Genomic DNA, 21611 nt, shown 5'->3' with positions numbered 1-21611 from the left:
CCCCATACACATGTATATACAGACGTCCACACACGCAAATATACATACCTACACAGCTTTCCATGGTTTACCCCAGACGCTTCACATGCCCTGATTCAATCCACTGACAGCACGTCAACCCCGGTATACCACATCGATCCAATTCACTCTATTCCTTCCCCTCCTTTCACCCTCCTGCATGTTCAGGCCACGATCACACAAAATCTTTTTCACTCCATCTTTCCACCTCCAATTTGGTCTCCCACTTCTCCTCGTTCCTTCCACCTCCGACACATATATCCTCTTGGTCAATTTTCCGTCACTCATTCTCTCCATGTGCCCAAACCATTTCAAAACACCCTCTTCTGCTCTCTCAACCACGCTCTTTTTATTTCCAAACATCTCTCTTACCCTTACGTTACTTACTCGATCAAACCACCTCACACCACACATTTTCCTAAAACATCTGATTTCCAGCACATCCATCCTCCTGCGCACAACTCTATCCATAGCTCACGCCTCGCAACCATACAGCATTGTTGAAACCACTATTTCTTCAAACATACCCATTTTTGCTTTCCGAGATAATGTTCTCGACTTCCACACATTCTTCAAGGCTCCCAGGATTATCGCCCCCTCCCCCACCCTGTGATCCACTTCCGCTTCCATGGTTCCATCCGCTGCCAGATCCACTCCCAGATATCTAATATATATATATATATATATATATATATATATATATATATATATATATATATATATATATATATATATATATATATATATATATATATATATATATATATATATATATGATCCCTGGGGATAGGGGATTAAGAATACTTCCCACGTATTCCCTGCGTGTCGTAGAAGGCGACTAAAAGGGGAGGGAGCGGGGGGCTGGAAATCCTCCCCTCTCGTTTTTTTTTTTTTCCAAAAGAAGGAACAGAGAATTGGGCCAGGTGAGGGTATTCCCTCAAAGGCCCAGTCCTCTGTTCTTAATGCTACCTCGCTAACGCGGGAAATGGCGAATAGTTTAAAAGAAAAAAGAAATATATATATATATATATATATATATATATATATATATATAGTTGTGTTACTGGAGTGATAGTTTTCATACATGGTGCTTTGACAAGAAAATATTGAAATTGGAAAAAATGTAGCTTAGACATTGAAGCTTATTGATACAGTGGTTAAAATGATGAGAACTGCTATTGACGTTTGTATAAATGAATTATACATTTCCCTTTTTCCATAGCCAGAGGTTGAACCAGTATGTGACATTCATTTTTTCATTTCATTTCAAGCTAGAAGTTTCAGTTTTCTAAATTGTTTCTTACATTTTTCATATGTATATATATGTATATGTGTGTGTGTGCGTGTATATGTGCGTAGTTATGTGTATGTGTATATATATGTATAAATATATATATATATATATGTATTATCCCTAGGGATAGGGGTGAAAGAATACTTCCCACGCATTCCTCGCGTGTCGTAGAAGGTGACTAGAGGGGACGGGAGCGGGGGGGCCAGAAATCCTCCCCTCCTTGTATTTTTTTTTTTACTTTCTAAAATGGGAAACAGGAGTCACGCGGGGAGTGCTCATCCTCCTCGAAGGCTCAGACTGGGGTGTCTAAATGTGTGTGGATGTAACCAAGAAGTGAAAAAAGGAGAGATAGGTAGTATGTTTGAGGAAAGGAACCTGGACGTTTTGGCTCTGAGTGAAACGAAGCTCAAGGGTAAAGGGGAAGAGTGGTTTGGGAATGTCTTGGGAATAAAGTCAGGGGTTAGTGAGAGGACAAGAGCAAGAGAAGGAGTAGCAGTACTCCTGAAACAGGAGTTGTGGGAGTATGTGATAGAATGTAAGAAAGTAAATTCTCGATTAATATGTGTAAAACTGAAAGTTGATGGAGAGAGATGGGTGATTATTGGTGCATGTGCACCTGGGCATGAGAAGAAAGATCATGAGAGGCAAGTGTTTTGGGAGCAGCTGAATGAGTGTGTTAGTGGTTTTGGTGCTCGAGACCGGGTTATAGGTATGAGTGATTTGAATGGAAAGGTGAGTAATGTGGCAGTTGAGGGAATAATTGGTATACATGGGATGTTCAGTGTTGTAAATGGAAATGGTGAAGAGCTTGTAGATTTATGTGCTGAAAAAGGACTGGTGATTGGGAATACCTGCTTTAAAAAGCGAGATATATATAAGTATACATATGTAAGTAGGAGAGATGGCCAGAGAACGTTATTAGATTATGTGTTAATTGACAGGCGCGCGAAAGAGAGACTTTTGGATGTTAATGTGCTGAGAGGTGCAACTGGAGGGATGTCTGATCATTATCTTGTGGAGGCTAAGGTGAAGATTTGTATGGGTTTTCAGAAAAGAAGAGTGAATGTTGGGGTGAAGAGGGTGGTGAGAGTAAGTGAGCTTGGGAAGGAGACTTTTGTGAGGAAGTACCAGGAGAGACTGAGTACAGAATGGAAAAAGGTGAGAACAATGGAAGTAAGGGGAGTGGGGGAGGAATGGGATGTATTTAGGGAATCAGTGATGGATTGCGCAAAAGATACTTGTGGCATGAGAAGAGTGGGAGGTGGGTTGATTAGAAAGAGTAGTGAGTGGTGGGATGAAGAAGTAAGATTATTAGTGAAAGAAAAGAGAGAGGCATTTGAACGATTTTCACAAGAAAAAAAATGCAAATGAGTGGGAGATGTGTAAAAGAAAGAGACAGGAGGTCAAGAGAAAGGTGCAAGAGGTGAAAAAGAGGGCAAATGAGAGTTGGGGTGAGAAAGTATCATTAAATTTTAGGGAGAATAAAAAGATGCTCTGGAAGGAGGTAAATAAAGTGCGTAAGACAAGGGAGCAAATGTGAACTTCAGTGAAGGGCGCAAATGGGGAGGTGATAACAAGTAGTGGTGATATGAGAAGGAGATGGAGTGAGTATTTTGAAGGTTTGTTGAATGTGTTTGATGATAGAGTGGCAGATATAGGGTGTTTTGGTCGAGGTGGTGTGCAAAGTGAGAGGGTTAGGGAAAATGAGTTGGTAAACAGAGAAGAGGTAGTAAAAGCTTTGCGGAAGATGAAAGCCGGCAAGGCAGCAGGTTTGGATGGTATTGCAGTGGAATTTATTAAAAAAGGGGGTGACTGTATTATTGACTGGTTGGTAAGGTTATTTAATGTATGTATGACTCATGGTGAGGTGCCTGAGGATTGGCGGAATGCGTGCATAGTGCCATTGTACAAAGGCAAAGTGGATGAGAGTGAGTGCTCAAATTACAGAGGTATAAGTTTATTGAGTATTCCTGGTAAATTATATGGGAGGGTATTGAATGAGAGGGTGAAGGCATGTACAGAGCATCAGATTGGGGAAGAGCAGTGTGGTTTCAGAAGTGGTAGAGGATGTGTGGATCAGGTGTTTGCTTTGAAGAATGTATGTGAGAAATACTTAGAAAAGCAAATGGATTTGTATGTAACATTTATGGATCTGGAGAAGGCATATGATAGAGTTGATAGAGATGCTCTGTGGAAGGTATAAAGAATATATGGTGTGGGAGGAAAGTTGTTAGAAGCAGTGAAAAGTTTTTATCGAGGATGTAAGGCATGTGTACGTGTAGGAAGAGAGGAAAGTGATTGGTTCTCAGTGAATGTAGGTTTGCGGCAGGGATGTGTGATGTCTCCATGGTTGTTTAATTTGTTTAGGGATGGGGTTGTTAGGGATGTAAATGCAAGAGTTTTGGAAAGAGGGGCAAGTATGAAGTCAGTTGGGGATGAGAGAGCTTGGGAAGTGAGTCAGTTGTTGTTCCCTCATCATACAGCGCTGGTGGCTGATTCATGTGAGAAACTGCAGAAGCTGGTGACTGAGTTTGGTAAAGTGTGTGAAAGAAGAAAGTTAAGAGTAAATGTGAATAAGAGCAAGGTTATTAGGTACAGTAGGGTTGAGGGTCAAGTCAATTGGGAGGTAAGTTTGAATGGAGAAAAACTGGAGGAAGTAAAGTGTTCTAGATATCTGGGAGTGGATCTGGCAGCGGATGGAACCATGGAAGCGGAAGTGGATCATAGAGTGGGGGAGGGGGCGATAATCCTGGGAGCCTTGAAGAATGTGTGGAAGTCGAGAACATTATCTCGGAAAGCAAAAATGGGTATGTTTGAAGGAGTAGTGGTTCCAGCAATGTTGTATGGTTGCGAGGCGTGGGCTATGGATAGAGTTGTGCGCAGGAGGATGGATGTGCTGGAAATGAGATGTTTGAGGACAATGTGTGGTGTGAGGTGGTTTGATCGAGTAAGTAACGTAAGGGTAAGAGAGATGTGTGGAAATAAAAAGAGCGTGGTTGAGAGAGCTGAAGAGGGTGTTTTGAAATGGTTTGGGCACATGGAGAGAATGAGTGAGGAAAGATTGACCAAGAGGATATATGTGTCAGAGGTGGAGGGAACGAGGAGAAGTGGGAGACCAAATTGGAGGTAGAAAGATGAAGTGAAAGAGATTTTGAGTGATCGGGGCCTGAACATGCAGGAGGGTGAAAGGCGTGCAAGGAATGGAGTGAACTGGAACGATGTGGTATACCGGGGTTGACGTGCTGTCAATGGATTGAACCAGGGCATGTGAAGCATCTGGAGTGGACCATGGAAAGTTTTGTGAGGCCTGGATGTGGAAAGGGAGGTGTGGCTTCGGTGCATTATACATGATAGCTAGAGGCTGAGTGTGAACGAATGTGGCCTTTGTTGTTTTTTCTTAGAGCTACCTCGCGCACATGCGTGGGAGGGGGATGTCATTTCATGTGTGGTGGGGTGGCAACGGGAAGGAATAAAGACAGACAGTTTGAATTATGCACATGTGTATATATGTATATGTGTGTGTGTGCATATATATGTATAAGTTGAGATGTATACGTAGGTATGTATATGTGCGTGTGTGGACTTGTATGTATATACATGTGTATGTGGGTGAGTTGAGCCATTCTTTCGTCTGTTTCCTTGCGCTACCTCGCTAACGTTGGAGACAGTGACCAAGTTAACTAGAATATATGTATATATATATATATATATATATATATATATATATATATATATATATATATATATATATATATATATATATATATATATATATATATGTATACATATATATATATATATATATATATATATATATATATATATATATATATATATATATATATATATATATATATATATATATATATATATATATACATATATCTTTTTCTTTTCTTTTAAACTATTCGCCATTTCCCGCGTTAGCGAGGTAGCGCTAAGAACAGAGGACTGGGCCTTTTTTGGAATATCCTCAACTGGCCCCCTCTGTTCCTTCTTTTGGAAAATTTAAAAAAAAAAAAACGAGAGGGGAGGATTTCCAGCCCCCCGCTCCCTCCCCTTTTAGTCGCCTTCTGTAATTTGAGCACTCACTCTTATCCCCTTTGCCTTTGTACAATGGCACTATGCACGCATTCCGCCAATCCTCAGGCACCTCACCATGAGTCATACATACATTAAATAACCTTACCAACCAGTCAACAATACAGTCACCCCCTTTTTTAATAAATTCCACTGCAATACCATCCAAACCTGCTGCCTTGCCGGCTTTCATCTTCCGCAAAGCTTTCACTACCTCTTCTCTGTTTACCAAATCATTTTCCCTAACCCTCTCACTTTGCACACCACCTCGACCAAAACACCCTATATCTGCCACTCTATCATCAAACACATTCAACAAACCTTCGAAATTATATGGGAGGGTATTGATTGAGAGGGTGAAGGCATGTACAGAGCATCAGATTGGGGAAGAGCAGCGTGGTTTCAGAAGTGGTAGAGGATGTGTGGATCAGGTGTTTGCTTTGAAGAATGTATGTGAGAAATACTTAGAAAAGCAAATGGATTTGTATGCAGCTTTTATGGATCTGGAGATGGCATATGATAGAGTTGATAGAGATGCTCTGTGGAAGGTATTAAGAATATATGGTGTGGGAGGAATGTTGTTAGAAGCAGTGAAAAGTTTTTATCGAGGATGTAAGGCATGTGTACGTTTAGGAAGAGAGGAAAGTGATTGGTTCTCAGTGAATGTAGGTTTGCGGCAGGGGTGTGTGATGTCTCCATGGTTGTTTAATTTGTTTATGGATGGGGTTGTTAGGGAGGTAAATGCAAGAGTTTTGGAAAGAGGGGCAAGTATGAAGTCTGTTGGGGATGAGAGAGCTTGGGAAGTGAGTCAGTTGTTGTTCGCTGATGACACAGCGCTGGTGGCTGATTCATGTGTGAAACTGCAGAAGCTGGTGACTGAGTTTGGTAAAGTGTGTGGAAGAAGAAAGTTAAGAGTAAATGTGAATAAGAGCAAGGTTATTAGGTACAATAGGGTTGAGGGTCAAGTCAATTGGGAGGTGAGTTTGAGTGGAGAAAGGCTGGAGGAAGTGAAGTGTTTTAGATATCTGGGAGTGGATCTGGCAGCGGATGGAACCATGGAAGCGGAAGTGGATCATAGGGTGGGGGAGGGGGCGAAAATTCTGGGGGCCTTGAAGAATGTGTGGAAGTCGAGAACATTATCTCGGAAAGCAAAAATGGGTATGTTTGAAGGAATAGTGGTTCCAACAATGTTGTATGGTTGCGAGGCGTGGGCTATGGATAGAGTTGTGCGCAGGAGGATGGAGGTGCTGGAAATGAGATGTTTGAGGACAATGTGTGGTGTGAGGTGGTTTGATCGAGTGAGTAACGTAAGGGTAAGAGAGATGTGTGGAAATAAAAAGAGCGTGGTTGAGAGAGCAGAAGAGGGTGTTTTGAAGTGGTTTGGGCACATGGAGAGGATGAGTGAGGAAAGATTGACCAAGAGGATATATGTGTCGGAGGTGGAAGGAACGAGGAGAAGAGGGAGACCAAATTGGAGGTGGAGAGATGGAGTGAAAACGATTTTGTGTGATCGGGGCCTGAACATGCAGGAGGGTGAAAGGAGGGCAAGGAATAGAGTGAATTGGAGCGATGTGGTATACCGGGGCTGACGTGCTGTCAGTGGATTGAATCAGGGCATGTGAAGCGTCTGGGGTAAACCATGGAAAGCTGTGTAGGTGTGTATATCTGCGTGTGTGGACGTATGTATATACATGTGTATGGGGGGGGTTGGGCCATTTCTTTCGTCTGTTTCCTTGCGCTACCTCGCAAACGCGGGAGACAGCGACAAAGTAAAAAAAAAAAAAAGAAAATATATATATATATATATATATATATATATATATATATATATATATATATATATATATATATATATATATATATATATATATATATATATATATATATTATTATTATTATTATTATTATACTTTGTCGCTGTCTCTCGCGTTTGCGAGGTAGCGCAAGGAAACAGACGAAAGAAATGGCCCAACCCCCCCATACACATGCATATACACACGTCCACACACGCAAATATACATACCTACACAGCTTTCCATGGTTTACCCCATATATATATATATATATATATATATATATATATATATATATATATATATATATATATATATATATATATATATATATATATATATATATATATATATATAATTCCACAAAAAACTGTATACCTGCCCCTCTCTCCAAACTCTTGCATTCACCTCCCTAACCAGCCCTATCCATGAACAAATTAAACAACCACGGAGACATCACGGAACCCTGCCGCTAACCGATATTCAATGGGAACTGGTCACTTTCCTCTCTTTCTACTCTTACATATACCTTACATCCTTGGAAAAAAAACTTTTCATTGCTTCTTTTAGCAGCTTACCTTCCACACCATATACTCTTAAAACCTTCCAAAGAGCATCTCTATGTATCCTATCATATGCCTTCTCCAGATCAATAAGTATATATATATATATATATATATATATATATATATATATATATATATATATATATATATATATATATATATATATATATATATATATATATATATATATATATATATATATATATATATATATATATATATATATATATATATATATATATATATATATATATATATATATATATATATATATATATATATATATATATATATATATATATATATTCCTAAGAGTCCACGGGGAAAATGAAACACGATGAGTTCCCAAGTGCACTTTAGTGTAATAATCGCATTGTCAGGGGAGACACAAGAGAGAATTATAACAGTTAGTTGATATACAACGAAGAGACGTAGCTTGGACGCCATTTGGTAAAGATGCGATTGTCTAAGACAGACAACGAGCGTATCATAAACTCATTATTTTGCAAATTTTATCAATAATCACTAGACCATCACTAATATTAAGATTATAATTCTTTGTATGTAATAGTAGAAGATTCTATGACATTTTTCGTGGTAATAGAGTTAGAGTTGATAATTGAGATGGCTTTACTCCAGTCAGAACTATGATCATAGTTTTTAAAATTATTAAACAAGGCATTTGATTCTTGTCCCATTCTTATACTTTATGTATGTTGCTAAAGTCTAACAGAAAGATCCTTACCAGCTTGCCCAACATAAAACTTATCACAATTTCTACATGGCACTTTATAGATGCACTCAGGAGAATTTTCTGGTGAATTCCTGATTAAGATATTCTTTATAGTATTATTGTCGCTGAGAGCAACATTTACATTAAATGATTTAAGCAAATGGGAAGTAAAGTAAAAGTATCATTAAAAGGGAGAACTAAAAGATTCTTGGAGTCAATGGAAGGTTTGGGCTCAACTCTATAAAATGATTTCTTTGCTAACTTAAGGAATTTATCAACAACTGACTCACTTCCCATTCCCTCACATCCACAAAAAACTGTATACCTGCCCCTCTCTCCAAACTCTTGCATTCACCTCCCTAACCAGCCCATCCATGAACAAATTAAACAACCACGGAGACATCACGGAACCCTGCCGCAAACCGATATTCAATGGGAACTGGTCACTTTCCTCTCTTTCTACTCTTACATATACCTTACATCCTTGGAAAAAAACTTTTCATTGCTTCTTTTAGCAGCTTACCTCCCGCACCATATATTCTTAAAACCTTCCAAAGAGCATCTCTATGCACCCTATCATATGCCTTCTCCAGATCAATAAGTACTACATACAAATCGACCTGTTTTTTTAAGTTTTCTCACACATTTTTCAAAGCAAACACCTGATCCACATATAGTGTCCCAGCATACATCAGGTACCCAGTCATCGACCAGCTGCATATGGGAGGATTGAACCGTTGGGTGAGCTTTGAGCTGGCTGGCTGCCTTGCCTGGGATTCAATCCTATGTCCTTTAGATTGCTGATCGGTTGCATCGCTAGCCACTGCACTACAGAGGCAGAATATATGATTTCTTAATTTTTGTTTTTCAGCAGAGGCTTTTCACAGCCTTCTTAAAAATGACACGTTAGTGCACTGTAAACAACTACATGATTCTGTTTCAGGACAAGAAAGATATGGAGAAAATTGGAGCAACGCCCTTAGCTGACAACGACCCAAGTGATCGTTACCTCTACCATATGATCGTGCACACTGGACACTTCCCCAACGCTGGCACTAAATCCAGGGTTAGTTGATAGACACAGTAACAATGCTTGAGTGTCTGAACTATAGGTTTCGTTTATATCAGCTCATGCAATGTAAACTCTTTTGATCCCTGTGTTATAAGACTCTTCTTATATAACAACTATTTCCTTTCATTCTTGAAGAAGCTGGACAGATGAAACTGACACCTAGATACTGTATAAGTACCTGAAGTTAAACTCTGAATAAAAGCCTTTGCCCTTATTGAAATACCGAGGACAAAATTGGATCAGAAAAAATGGTTAATTTTGACCCTCAGATTTTAGCTTTTCAGTAACATTCTTACAGCTTCATATGAACGGTCATTTGTAGCTATCACTCGCTAAGTCCAAAATCACTCATAACATGAAAACCATAAAGTACAAGACTAGACGCAAGCTTATGGACAGACAATGACCTTGAAACTAACGAATGACGTCGAGAGAACCCACTCGTCTATTGTCTTTTGAATTCTTTTGTATTCCTTTACATCTTCCATCAACAGAGTCTCTCACGCGGACTATGGACTCTATACAAACCAACAAAATGTGAACTCAACCACATATTTTGCCAGTGCATGACTTGTACAATCAATTTATAATATGCAGTTGTTAGCTTCATCCATGTCAAGTTCAACTAGTTCTGATAAGTCGGTAGGTTCAGTCTTCGGGGAAGATGGAACATACTAGTCTTAGATTTTCTAATCTTTGCTTCAATTCTGTTCTATAATATTGTACGCTCCAAAGATCTGCTGATTCCTGCATCCTCAGGTACAGTTCCTGTTGGTGGGTGACTGGGATGAGACGGGTGTGAGGACCTTGAATGATGACAGTAAGCGAACACTGTTGACCAGAGGTGCTTCTGACCACTTCCTCATGGCGACAGAAAGGTGATGGTTGATATTTCTGTTTCCACGACCCTTCGAGATATAGATCAGCAGATATGCTATACAGTTGCTTTAAACCGTGTTGAAACTTATCATTTCATCGTCTATATTCTATATGTAGTTTTCCCACACTGTGAGTGAGGTAACACATGTTATATATCACCCCAAGTTTGAAGCTTTCATGCATATCAACACAGCTGGTAATCGTGGCAGCCAAAGGATTTCGACTTACTGGAATGGCTGCTACTTATAAAGTTTGCAGTTGCCTTGCGCTGCATGACATATGATTGTTTCAGAATACGAAAATATAGTACTGTAAAGAATTTATGAAGGTAAATAATTATAAAGAAAATGGATCTTAATAAAAGCTTGGACACCATGGAGCAAAGGTCATAGTATTTAAAGTTTGCTTTAAAATAGGGCGACCGGTTCTTTAAGTTTCTGTTTAGGGCGACCGGTTCTTTAGGTTTCCTAACAGTCAAACGCAGTGAAGTCTTGGACTGCCAAGACACCGGTGATTGGGAAGGAAAACTCATAAGGAGGAGACAGTGATTTTCCTAAGAGTCTTTTTACTTTTTCCAGCGTAGAGAAATAAAAGTTTCTATCAATGAAAATGTTGAAATCTTTCAGTAATTTCCTTGAATCATTATAATTTTTCTCCTACTATCATGATTTATTGAAGTTGATTCTAATGTTATTTAGATCATTTTTAACTAGAATAGTTCATATTGCCTAGAACCAATACACTCGTGAGGTGGATAAAGAGCGTAGAATGATATGACGACTCTTGTAGATGTTCCTGCTTAACCTCTGGAAACAGCCTGTGAGAATATACATAAAAAAAAAAGTTTTTTGTAGACTGTTTACAAATTGACCATCCTTTTGTAAGTGTGAGCTGCCTCTCGCTGGTTCTCAAGTTATAGGGTCTTTTCTTGTTCTAACTCGTGTGTGCAGACCACTCGGCCCTCTGCATTACCTGCGCATCTGGCACGACAACAGTGGGAGAGGCAAGGCTGCGTCCTGGTACTTCTCCTACCTAGTGGTGCGAGACATCCAGACCGGAGAGGAGTTCCAGTTTATATCCAACCAGTGGCTGGCTGTGGAGGACGGCGATGGCCAGGTGAGTGTGGTGCACAAGAGCAGGTGAGTGGTGTGCACAGGACCAGGTGAGTGGGGTGCACAGGACCAGGTGAGTGGGGTGCACAGGACCAGGTGAGTGGGGTGCACAGGACAGGGTGAGTGGCACATGACCAGGTGAGTGTGGTGCACAGGACCAGGTGAGTGGGGTGCACAGGATCAGGTGAGTGGGGTGCACAGGACCAGGTGAGTGGGGTGCACAGGACTAGGTGAGCAGGGTGCACAGGAACAGGTGAGCAGGGTGCACAGGAACAGGTGAGCAGGGTGCACAGGACCAGGTGAGCAGGGTGCACAGGACGAGGTGAGTGGGGTACACAGGACCAGGTGAGCAGGGTACACAGGACCAGGTGAGTAGGTGCACAGGACCAGGTGAGTGGGGTACACAGGAACAGGTGAGTAGGTGCACAGGACTAGGTGGAGTGGAAGAACTGAGGACACTGAAGTAAGAAACCAATGGGAGTGAAGTTAATAGAGCCAAGAGGGTAGAAATCTAAGGGCATCATAGCAAGAAAATTTTAGGAGTGAGGTTGATAAGACCAGATGAATGGGATGATTGAGGAGGACGTAGCAGGAAAGTGATGGGAGTGAGGCTGATTAAACCGTGAGGGGCAGAGGCGCGAGGTAGCATCAGGTGAAGGGTGGGAGAGACGCAGCCTGAGACTTGAGAGACTGGGAGATGTAGGATCACGATGAGGAGCTGAGTGTAAGAGAAAGTGAGAGAGTGTGAGCCAGTTGAGCTGAGTGAGAAATGAAGCAATCTAAACGGGCTAAGTAATATGTGAGGTAATGAGGGTAAAGACAATGAGAGGAGAGAGGTCTTAATTACAGCCAGGAGAGTGCGAGAAAAATATATGAAATAATTAGGGTCATTCGGGTGAGGGGAAAGAAATCATGGGGAAGATATGAGTTAATTACGAGGCGGATGAGGCAAAGATGCGGGTAATTACAGGCAGGTGAGTGGGGAAATTGAGGCAGCGAAGACCAGGTGGGAAAAATGACTGGTAGAACTGGTGCTGAGTAGCGGATGGCTGGTAGGACTGAGGTGATGGTGAGTGGTAGACCTGTGGTAATGATGAGGAGCAGAGCTGTTGTATTGATGATTAGTGGAACTGCTGTAAAGATGAGTGGTAGAACTGAAGTAATAGTGAGTGGGATAACTGTTGTAATGGTGAGTGGCAGAGCTGAGGTCGTGGTTAATGGTAGAAGTGGTGAGAAGTAGAACTAAGGTAATGGTGAGTAGTAGAACTGTAGTAATTGTGTCTTGTAAAATTATGGTGATGGTGACTGGTAGAACAGCGGTAATGATGAGTGGGAGAACTGAGGTAATGGTGAGCGGCAGAACTTTGGTAAATGAGCGGTCGAACCTAGGTATTGGTGAGTGCTAGAACTTTGGTAAATGAGCGGTCGAACCTAGGTATTGGTGAGTGCTAGAACTTTGGTATTGATAAGTAGTGGAACTGTGGTAATGGTGAGTGGTAGAGCTGAGGTAATGGTGAACAGTAGGACTGTGTTAATGGTTAGTGGTAGAACTGTGGTAATGGTTAGTGGTAGACCTGCGGGGTGTTGGTAGTTGGTAAAACTGAGCTAATGATGAGAAGTATAACTGAGGTAATGGTGAGCGATAGAACGATGGTAATGGAGACTGGTAAACTGTAGTAATGGTGAGTGGAGGAGGAAAAGCAAGTGAGAGACATGTGCAGGAGTGGATGGGAGAGATGATGAGGTGATGAGATTAGTCTGGTGAATGAGAGGTGGCACTGCTGTAAAGAGGAACAGATGAGAGGTGGCAATGATGTGAGGAGGGGACAGGTGACAGGTGGCACTAGTGTGAGGAGGGAACAGGTGAGAGGTGGTGCTGTGTGAGGAGTGGACAGGTGAGAGATTACACAGGTTGGAGGAGGGGACAAGTTAAGGGTAACACTGATGTGAATGGGGCTGGTTAGAGATGGCACTGATGTGAGTGGGGCTGGTTAGAGGTGACCCTTATGTGAGTGGTGCTGGTCAGAGGTGGCACTGATGTGAGTGGAGCTAGTTAGAGATGGCACTGATGTGAGTGGGACTGGTTAGAGATGGCACTGATGTGAGTGGGGCTGGTTAGAGGTGGCACTGGTGTGAGGAGGGACTGGTGAGTGGTGCTAGTGATGCGAGGGAAATAGGTCGAAAGTGGCACTGAAGACACAAAAATACTGAGACAGCTTTATAGACGCTATATACAATCCTATGAATGATCTCAGATGATCTTAGCCAAGAGTTTCAACTGCTACTACATACAGCAGTATCGCAACGTACACATTGAGGAGAATGTCAAGTCTCAGTCGAAGAGATTGATGAAATTACTTAACTCAAAGTGGCCTGTACCTTCCTTATTTGGTCTTGTGTTTATGTGACTTGATATTATTCTTAATCACAGTTATATGAAATAACGAATTAATTGATATTTGAAACTTCCAATATATATTTTTTGATTTCTATTTAGCATTTCCTATATTGTGTCAACAACCATCAAGAATATGAGCAATATATACGACAGTGAATGATAACGTTGTTGTCATAGATTGACCGTCTGGTGGCAGTAGCTGGCGAACAACAGCTCAGGGAATACTCTCACGTGTTCGGCAAGACAGTGGAGAAGAACCTGGCTGACGACCACCTGTGGTTCAGCGTCTTTCTACGGCCCCCTCGATCACGGTTCACCAGGGTCCAGAGGCTCTCGTCCTGCATGGCCCTCCTCTACCTCTCTATGCTTGTGAACGCCATGTTCTACCAAAGGGTTAGGACCTAAAAACCATCTTTTGAGAGGGAATCACAATTTCATGAAAATGTTGCTCTAGCAGGTCAGGGTTTGGCACCATGTTCTGTAGGCATGTCAAAGGTTAACAAAATATTTCGTCAACGGAGCAGAGGTCATGTTTGTTTACAAGGTCAGAGGCTGGAGTAAGTAGCGTCTTAAGAAGTTAGAGAAATATCTTATATGAGAAAATGAACTAAAGATGATTAAGTTGAGAAAAGTTACTTTTTTAAGGAGCCATTATTGCTATGTCGTTGCTTGATATGTGGTAAATATGTAGAATGTTATATTCAGATTAACATCTGCTGAGAAGGTCGCATGTGGAACAGCTATTATACAAGGAGGAACGTTGCATGAATTGTTGGAAGATAGAAATATTTTGGTTCTATGCACCGTAAGCTTCAGGGAACAACGTATCAAACGTTTGTTGATAAGAGTTACTGTACAGACATTAGATAAGAGATATAGTCTTTCAGCTTTTCTGTGAATTCACTAGATATGCCTTAAATATGAAAGCAGTGTAGTGGATGCTGTTTAATATAACTTCGGACCACTGAGTCCAAGGGTCAAACCATTGTGTCCAAGGGTCGGACCATTGTGTCCAAGTGTCGGACCATTGTGTCCAAGGGTCAGACTAAAGGTTCAAAGAGTCAGGCCATCGTGCTAAAGAGCTTAACACATCTTTCCTACCCCCAGGTTCCAGAGGGTCCAGGCGGTGGAGGCCTGAGGCTGGGTCCGGTCAGTGTGTCGCCTCAGGCCCTGGGCGTGGGCTTCGTGAGCAACCTGATCGTCTTCCCTCCATCCTTCTGCATCATCTTCTTCTTCAGGAAGTCTCGACCCAGGAAACCCAAAGAGTCCCGGTTGAAGGTGGCCCTCAGCACACAGAACCCCGACGTGTATGGTAAGGAAATGAGCAACCTGATGAAGAACGAGCAAGTCAATGTGTCTCAAGCTTTAGTTGAAGATAGATTTTCGTCCATGTTGTTAGTCGAAAACCACTATCTTGCTTAAAGGCATAACCAAATATTTGGTTCTAAGCCCTTTATCCAAGCCTTTAGGTTTGAAACCTTTTGTTTTCAAGCATTTATTTATTTTCTATATTTCATATTTTATTCTATTTTACTTTTATTTTCTTTTTTAATTTTCTGTTTCTTATTTATTTATTTATTTCATGTATTTATCTTTTTTTTAAGGGGGGAGGGGGGCGTCCAAGCATACGAGTTACAAACCTTGTTGTTTACAAACCTTTGGCGCTTAAATCATTTGACTGCAAACCCTTAGCTTTTTTTCTTATCTTTAGCTTCCAAACTTTTTATTTTCCAACCTTTGTGTTCCGAACCTTTTTGTCTCTAAATCTTTCAAATTTTCTTTATCCCTTTTACTCACTACTCCTAACTTTCTTCCATATCTTTTTGTTTTTTCTATATTTTGCAGATTTACAGGTTATCTTAATATTTTGACTATTTCACCACTTATTGCAAAAAGAAGAAGACTGTTTTATCTGTATGATGCAAAGTGTAATTTACAAAAGTCCTTTGCATTAAGTTTAAGTATTATGATCAAACCTCTAAGTTGAATGCCTGAAGCTTCTTTGAACAAAACATTTTAATATATAATGCATTTCATAGATAGTCCTTTCTTGATTGTGTGGCATGTGATGTTGAGTACAGACAGGGAGATTCGGAAAGACAGATAAAGTGACAGATAGACAGACAGACAGACAGACAGAGACAGGTGATGCCCAGACATAGTTCCTCACCAGCGATACACCTCTTTATGATGGTAGGTGACGCAGGGGCGAAAGGAGGCCAATCCTTCACATCTCTCTCTGGCTTCAAGTCTCAAACTTCGGTTGCTTCCAAGGCTCCTAAACACGGCACCAACACAACCTCCCCCTCCTCCAGCACCCTCCTCATCACGCCAACCACGGCCGACGACAAGAAGAGCGACAGTGATAGCAGTAAAGATGGCCACGGGGTGAGAAAAGATGATCTGAGTTTGTATTGATACCTTTACGAAACTTGCCATAATAAACGCATGCAAGAGAGTGCTCTTGTTCCAATATCAATCCTGGAATTTTCTTTTGCGACTCTTGTTTCCTGAAACGTTACTTCTGGAATCCAGAACACTAACATCAAAATACCATAAGAATTATGATTCCTTATCTACAAATCAGCATCATTTATGTATCAAATTTACCCAGTACGTATTTCAGAATATCCAAAAACTGAATCTTTCAGACTCTTATCCCTTTGAGCAAGCGGACACGATACTTGAGCACGGCGATGTGACCCATGGCAAGAGGGTGTGACCCTTGAGTAGGATGGGTGGCTCTGAAGGGTTAGGTCAGAGGCCAGGTCTTCACACTCGAGGTTTACGACTTCGTGCTCAGAGATCTGACCATCTTGCTCAAGGGCTCCTTGTCAAAGCTCAGATTATTATCATTTTTTTTTCACGAGGTGAAAATCTAAGTTAAAAAAGGCTATTCAATGTACAACAAATTCATTTTCTTGTGTACTTCTGGTGCTGCAGAAGAGGAAGAAGAAGCTGTCACTGCCATGGTGGTGTGTGATCATTGCCTGGGTGCTCTGTGCCATCAGTATTGCTGTGGCAGTCTTCTTTCTGTGGGCTTATGGCATCCAGTTTGGCAACGAGAAGGCTACTAAATGGCTCACGGCGCTCATCTCTTCCGTATTTTCGTCCATACTTTTTACCCAGCCTATCAAGGTAATGCTGTCGTCCTTTGTATTAAATCTCTTATCTCTTATCTATCTATCTTTGTCGCGAGAGGCTGGTTGGCAATGATGTACAACAAATATATCTGCTCTTCAGTTTACCAAGAATATATAGATTTTATTGCCTCATCGTCACACACGCCTAATTATTCCTAGACTAGCGTAAATTTCTTGCTATATTCTAGATGAAGAGGGAATATTACCTACAACATAAATATGATGAACTGAAAATAACATCATACGAGAGTTCTGAGAAATCATCTCGCGTTTCATTGAGGGCACTTATGTCTTTGATGATCTGAATTCTCGAATATTGGCACTAATTAATTAGGTCCTTGATCAATATTTTTTTCATTTTAGTTATGCCTTCTAGGTAATTAAACCTTTGACTACACTGTAATTAGAGGTAGACTGTGCACATAAAACGTCACGCTCTCTGACCCTCTGCTGCGCCACAGATCTACCTGATGGCCATGCTGCTCTCCTGGATCCTGAAGCGGCCGCTGGAGGAGTACGAAGACTACGACGATGACGAGGAGGACTTCGAGCTGAGCAGTGACGGGGAACTCCTTCACGGCCCACCCACCGCAAGAGATGGTCAGCTGCTGCGACAGAAACTTACCCCATAATCGCATACACAGCACCTGCTGTGCACCTGCCTACGTCACACCTGCTGTACACCTGCCTACATCACACAAGCTGTACACTTGCCTACATCACACAAACTGTACACATGTCAACACGACATCTACTGCACATTTGCCTCCACAACACCTGATGAAAACCTCTCTATTCAACTGTTGCTCCACACCTGCTTACACAACGCTGGCTTCATACGAGGCTGTAGAACGTTTGCTTCCGGCCTGCCTACACAATATTTGCTGCACACCTGTCCACAACATTTGCTTCAGACCTGGCCACATAACATTTGCTTTCGACCTGTGTACCCTATATTCCTGTACATTTGCCTACACAACGCTCGCTTCACCCCTGGCGACAAAACACTTGCTTCAGATCTGCCTATATAACACTTGCTTCAGACCTACCATACATTCAGTTCATGACCACCTCCACACCTCTTGCTTCACATCTCCCTGATAATCACTTCATATCTAGCGATAGCTTTCTGTTTCACATTTTTCGGACATAAACGTTAGATATACCAACACAACATTTAATTTATGTATATACTTAACATTCACTTCAAGACCATCTACGTAATATTTGCTTCACGCATGATTTTTAGTACGCATTCTTCACTCTCATCAACACATGACCTACCCAACATTCACTTCAGGAGATGCCCCACATCTACCTGAAATTCATTTCAGGTCTTAACGCAAGACTCACCTTAAACCAAAGCACATAACATTGACTTCAGGTATTTACAGAAAACTTGTATGTTTACCAATAGAACATTTGCTACCTCAACAATATTTTCTTAATCAAATCTTTAAAAACTTGCTTCACAGTCATGCAACGTAATGCTTAGTTCACATCTTCTTGCGAAGCACTTGGTTTTCACCTGCTTATAAAACTATAGTTCCACACCTTATTCAACACATTAGTCTTGCTTATAAGACATTGGCTTCAAAACCTCCTTTACAAAACTCTCTTCACTAGACGTCCATCAGACCGACACAACACAAGTCTCTCACCATCGTAGACTAGATAAACCTGACACAGAACCACAACACATTTGGGTCAGACCACAACCCTCTTCAGATCGACCTACACCACGTATGTTTCACACCTACCCATATCACACACACTTCAGGTTTATCTGCAGGTTTCCGCAGACCTTCCTACAACCAGAACTTGTTTCAGGCCTTCGTACGCCATATTTCAGACCAGTCTCCAGACACCTGCTATGACACCCGTTTGGCGCTGTCTTCTCAGTAGTACTACTTGCCCTTCACTGTACATATTTCCATCAGTCCCTTATTATACATCTCATACAAGATACACATTGCCTTCATGTCTTGCGTGCATCTCATTTGAATTCCTGACACTTCTAAACACATATTTGCTTGGTGTATGTACTTGATTGATAGTTTAAGTGCTCACACTTTTAGGCACATTCCACAGAGTATGTACTCAATGTCTTAATGATGTTTGTAATCGTACTTTTAAGCACTTCTTCTGCAGTATGTACTTTTGTATGTTTTGACAAAATATCCCAGTATTCTCTGTCTTAAGACTTCCCAAGTAGTATATACGTTTTCTTTTCCTCAATTTTCATTTAGATAAAACTTCAAATATCAAGTTTTCAGAATTCAATGGCAAAGAGTCATCTCGTGTTTTGACTCACAAAACCACAAATATAAAGGAAAAATTATGTTTTTGATGGGATTCTTTCCATTGACCCTTTTGCCTCGTACTTTATGTTGCAAAAAGTTATCAATATTGTTTCAAAAATGATCAAATACTCAAATCAATGAACTGCTCTACTTCTCATTGTAAAACTAGTTATCATATTCATTCCAACATGAACTTACTAAATCATACATTTTTTGTACCATTTTCACTATTTTCCATCTTCTTTCTTTCATCATATTCTTTATTTCCTCTCGTACATCATTTTGTTTCTTGTGTTGTTCTGTCTTCCCTCAACCTTCCCACAATTCGCCTTTCGTTCCCATTTCATCTGTCATTCCTAATACCACATATTTCAGTGCCCCTGTCTTTAAATCCCTCTCTTCTACTGGTATAACTATTATCATTTCATTCTCCTTGTCTGTCTATTAATCATATTCTTGTTGCAAAGCTCATTTTCTATCATCAAGTCTCCCTATACTTGTTCGTCTATTTCCTGTGACTTAATTCATCAGTTTTATTGATTTCTTTCCAGTGTTGCTCGCCCTCCCATCCCTTCCAGACGTCTTACCTTTTCTCTCTTATTCACTCCACCGTCTTTTTCTTTATCTATCATATCATCAATATAATCTCTTCTCTCTTTTGAACACCCTCTTTCTCCAACTCTGATTGATATATCTCACTCATTTCCTTCACTCTTTCCATCATCCTTTGTGTCAACCCTTCCTTCTCTCTTTCATTTGCACGTCCTGTCTAATATCTATTTCTCTTGCTTCTTAATCTTTATCTCCCTCACCTCACCATCTTTCACTCATTTTCGTCTTCTCATTTATCTCTCCTTCTCACATGTTAACGCCCCAGTAAGGCCCTGTCTTCATTAAACCCCTGATCTTAGTAATCCCTTCTTCCTCTTCCTCAATAATTAGTGTGTCAGATTCTCGTCTTCCTCCTCTCAAGAGACTCTGCCCTCATCTTCCTAGAAATGAATCAATGAATTCTGAATTCCTTGGCCAGCCACCTGTTTCTAAACCACCTTCTGTTGATCTCCCTGTCCCCTTCTTTTCAATTTAATTCCGTGCCTTTCCCTCGTCTCCATAACCCACTACCACCACCCTGTCCATGACCCCTCCTGCCTCTTTCTTTCAACCTCACTGCTCGTCCCCTTCAACGCCCTCTGTGTCATCCCAGCATACAGCCAGCGCCAGCCTCAGGTGCATGTGGGAGCTGGCCTCTCCCCCCGGGAACTGGCGGAGGCGAAGAAGCGTCGGAAGCAAGAGATGGCGATGCAGGACCTCATGGTGGAGATCTTGGTGTACCTCGTCTTCCTCATGATCATCCTCTCCGTCAGTTATGGCTCTAGGGACCCCAATATCTTCTACATGAGGGGCAACATAGCCAATATGTTCGCGCACTCACATTCTTCCACATGTCCGCCATTCGTTAAGGTACATCTATGACCTATAACAGCCCATGAGAAGATATGAAGGGAGACATCTGCTTTGCTCTCCTATCTCCATTTATATAGATAAGAGATGTAGGATGTTATTTTTCCCCTCCAGCAAACATCCTCGTCACAGATCACTATATCCTTTGTTGTCTGTGCTAGGGGGTGCTAGATCTGGCTTGTTAAACGGTATAGACGGCTATTAAGGAAGATGTGGAAATTCTGATGAAAGATAAGTGATCAAAGGTGGCTGCTTGCAAAGGCAAGTAAACTCTTGGTTATCGATCACGAAATTCATGTATAGAACATTTGCAACGATTGCATATGTACTATGCGGTAACAGAGAAGAGGAACAATTTTCGAAGCAGCTTGTAAGAACGGTTGAAAATGTAGTCCCAGGGTCGAGGCTCACTGTGACAAACGAAAGGAATGGAAGTAATTGGGAGACAGTAGAGGTGGTGGGTAATTATGGGGTCTCAGGTGAGGAGCTATGGTGATAGAACACGGAGAATGTGCACATCAGCAGTTAGTGTTGTAGGACATTTATAATAAAGATATCCATAGATGTATGTACATCATAGATACAAAGAGTCGGGGAAAATGAGAGTGTGTGATATGTTTTCAATAAGAGAGAATATGACAGATGTAATGGTCTTACTTTCTGTCTAACGACAATTAATCTAGAAGGTTAGACTTGATAGTCCTTTCTGTACATAATACTCTTATCCTTTAACTCTTCTCTTCACACATTTTTTTCACC

General features: G+C 41.1%; 1 protein-coding gene across 1 annotated transcript in view; it reads left to right on the top strand.

Annotated features, from left to right (window-relative positions):
• The window catches only part of LOC139749898 (uncharacterized), a 321502-nt gene that overhangs the window by 285026 nt on the left and 14865 nt on the right, over positions 1-21611 (top strand). The window contains exons 42-50 of the mRNA XM_071664295.1: positions 9428-9550; positions 10316-10434; positions 11386-11551; positions 14123-14338; positions 15053-15257; positions 16143-16333; positions 16889-17083; positions 17550-17688; positions 20596-20852. Coding sequence (XP_071520396.1) covers positions 9428-9550; positions 10316-10434; positions 11386-11551; positions 14123-14338; positions 15053-15257; positions 16143-16333; positions 16889-17083; positions 17550-17688; positions 20596-20852 — 1611 coding nt within the window. The remainder of the gene's footprint in view (positions 1-9427; positions 9551-10315; positions 10435-11385; positions 11552-14122; positions 14339-15052; positions 15258-16142; positions 16334-16888; positions 17084-17549; positions 17689-20595; positions 20853-21611) is intronic.

The sequence above is a fragment of the Panulirus ornatus genome, chromosome 8 (assembly GCF_036320965.1).
Source record: "Panulirus ornatus isolate Po-2019 chromosome 8, ASM3632096v1, whole genome shotgun sequence".
Taxonomy (NCBI): domain Eukaryota; kingdom Metazoa; phylum Arthropoda; class Malacostraca; order Decapoda; family Palinuridae; genus Panulirus; species Panulirus ornatus.
This window is presented reverse-complemented; position numbering and strand designations above follow the sequence as displayed.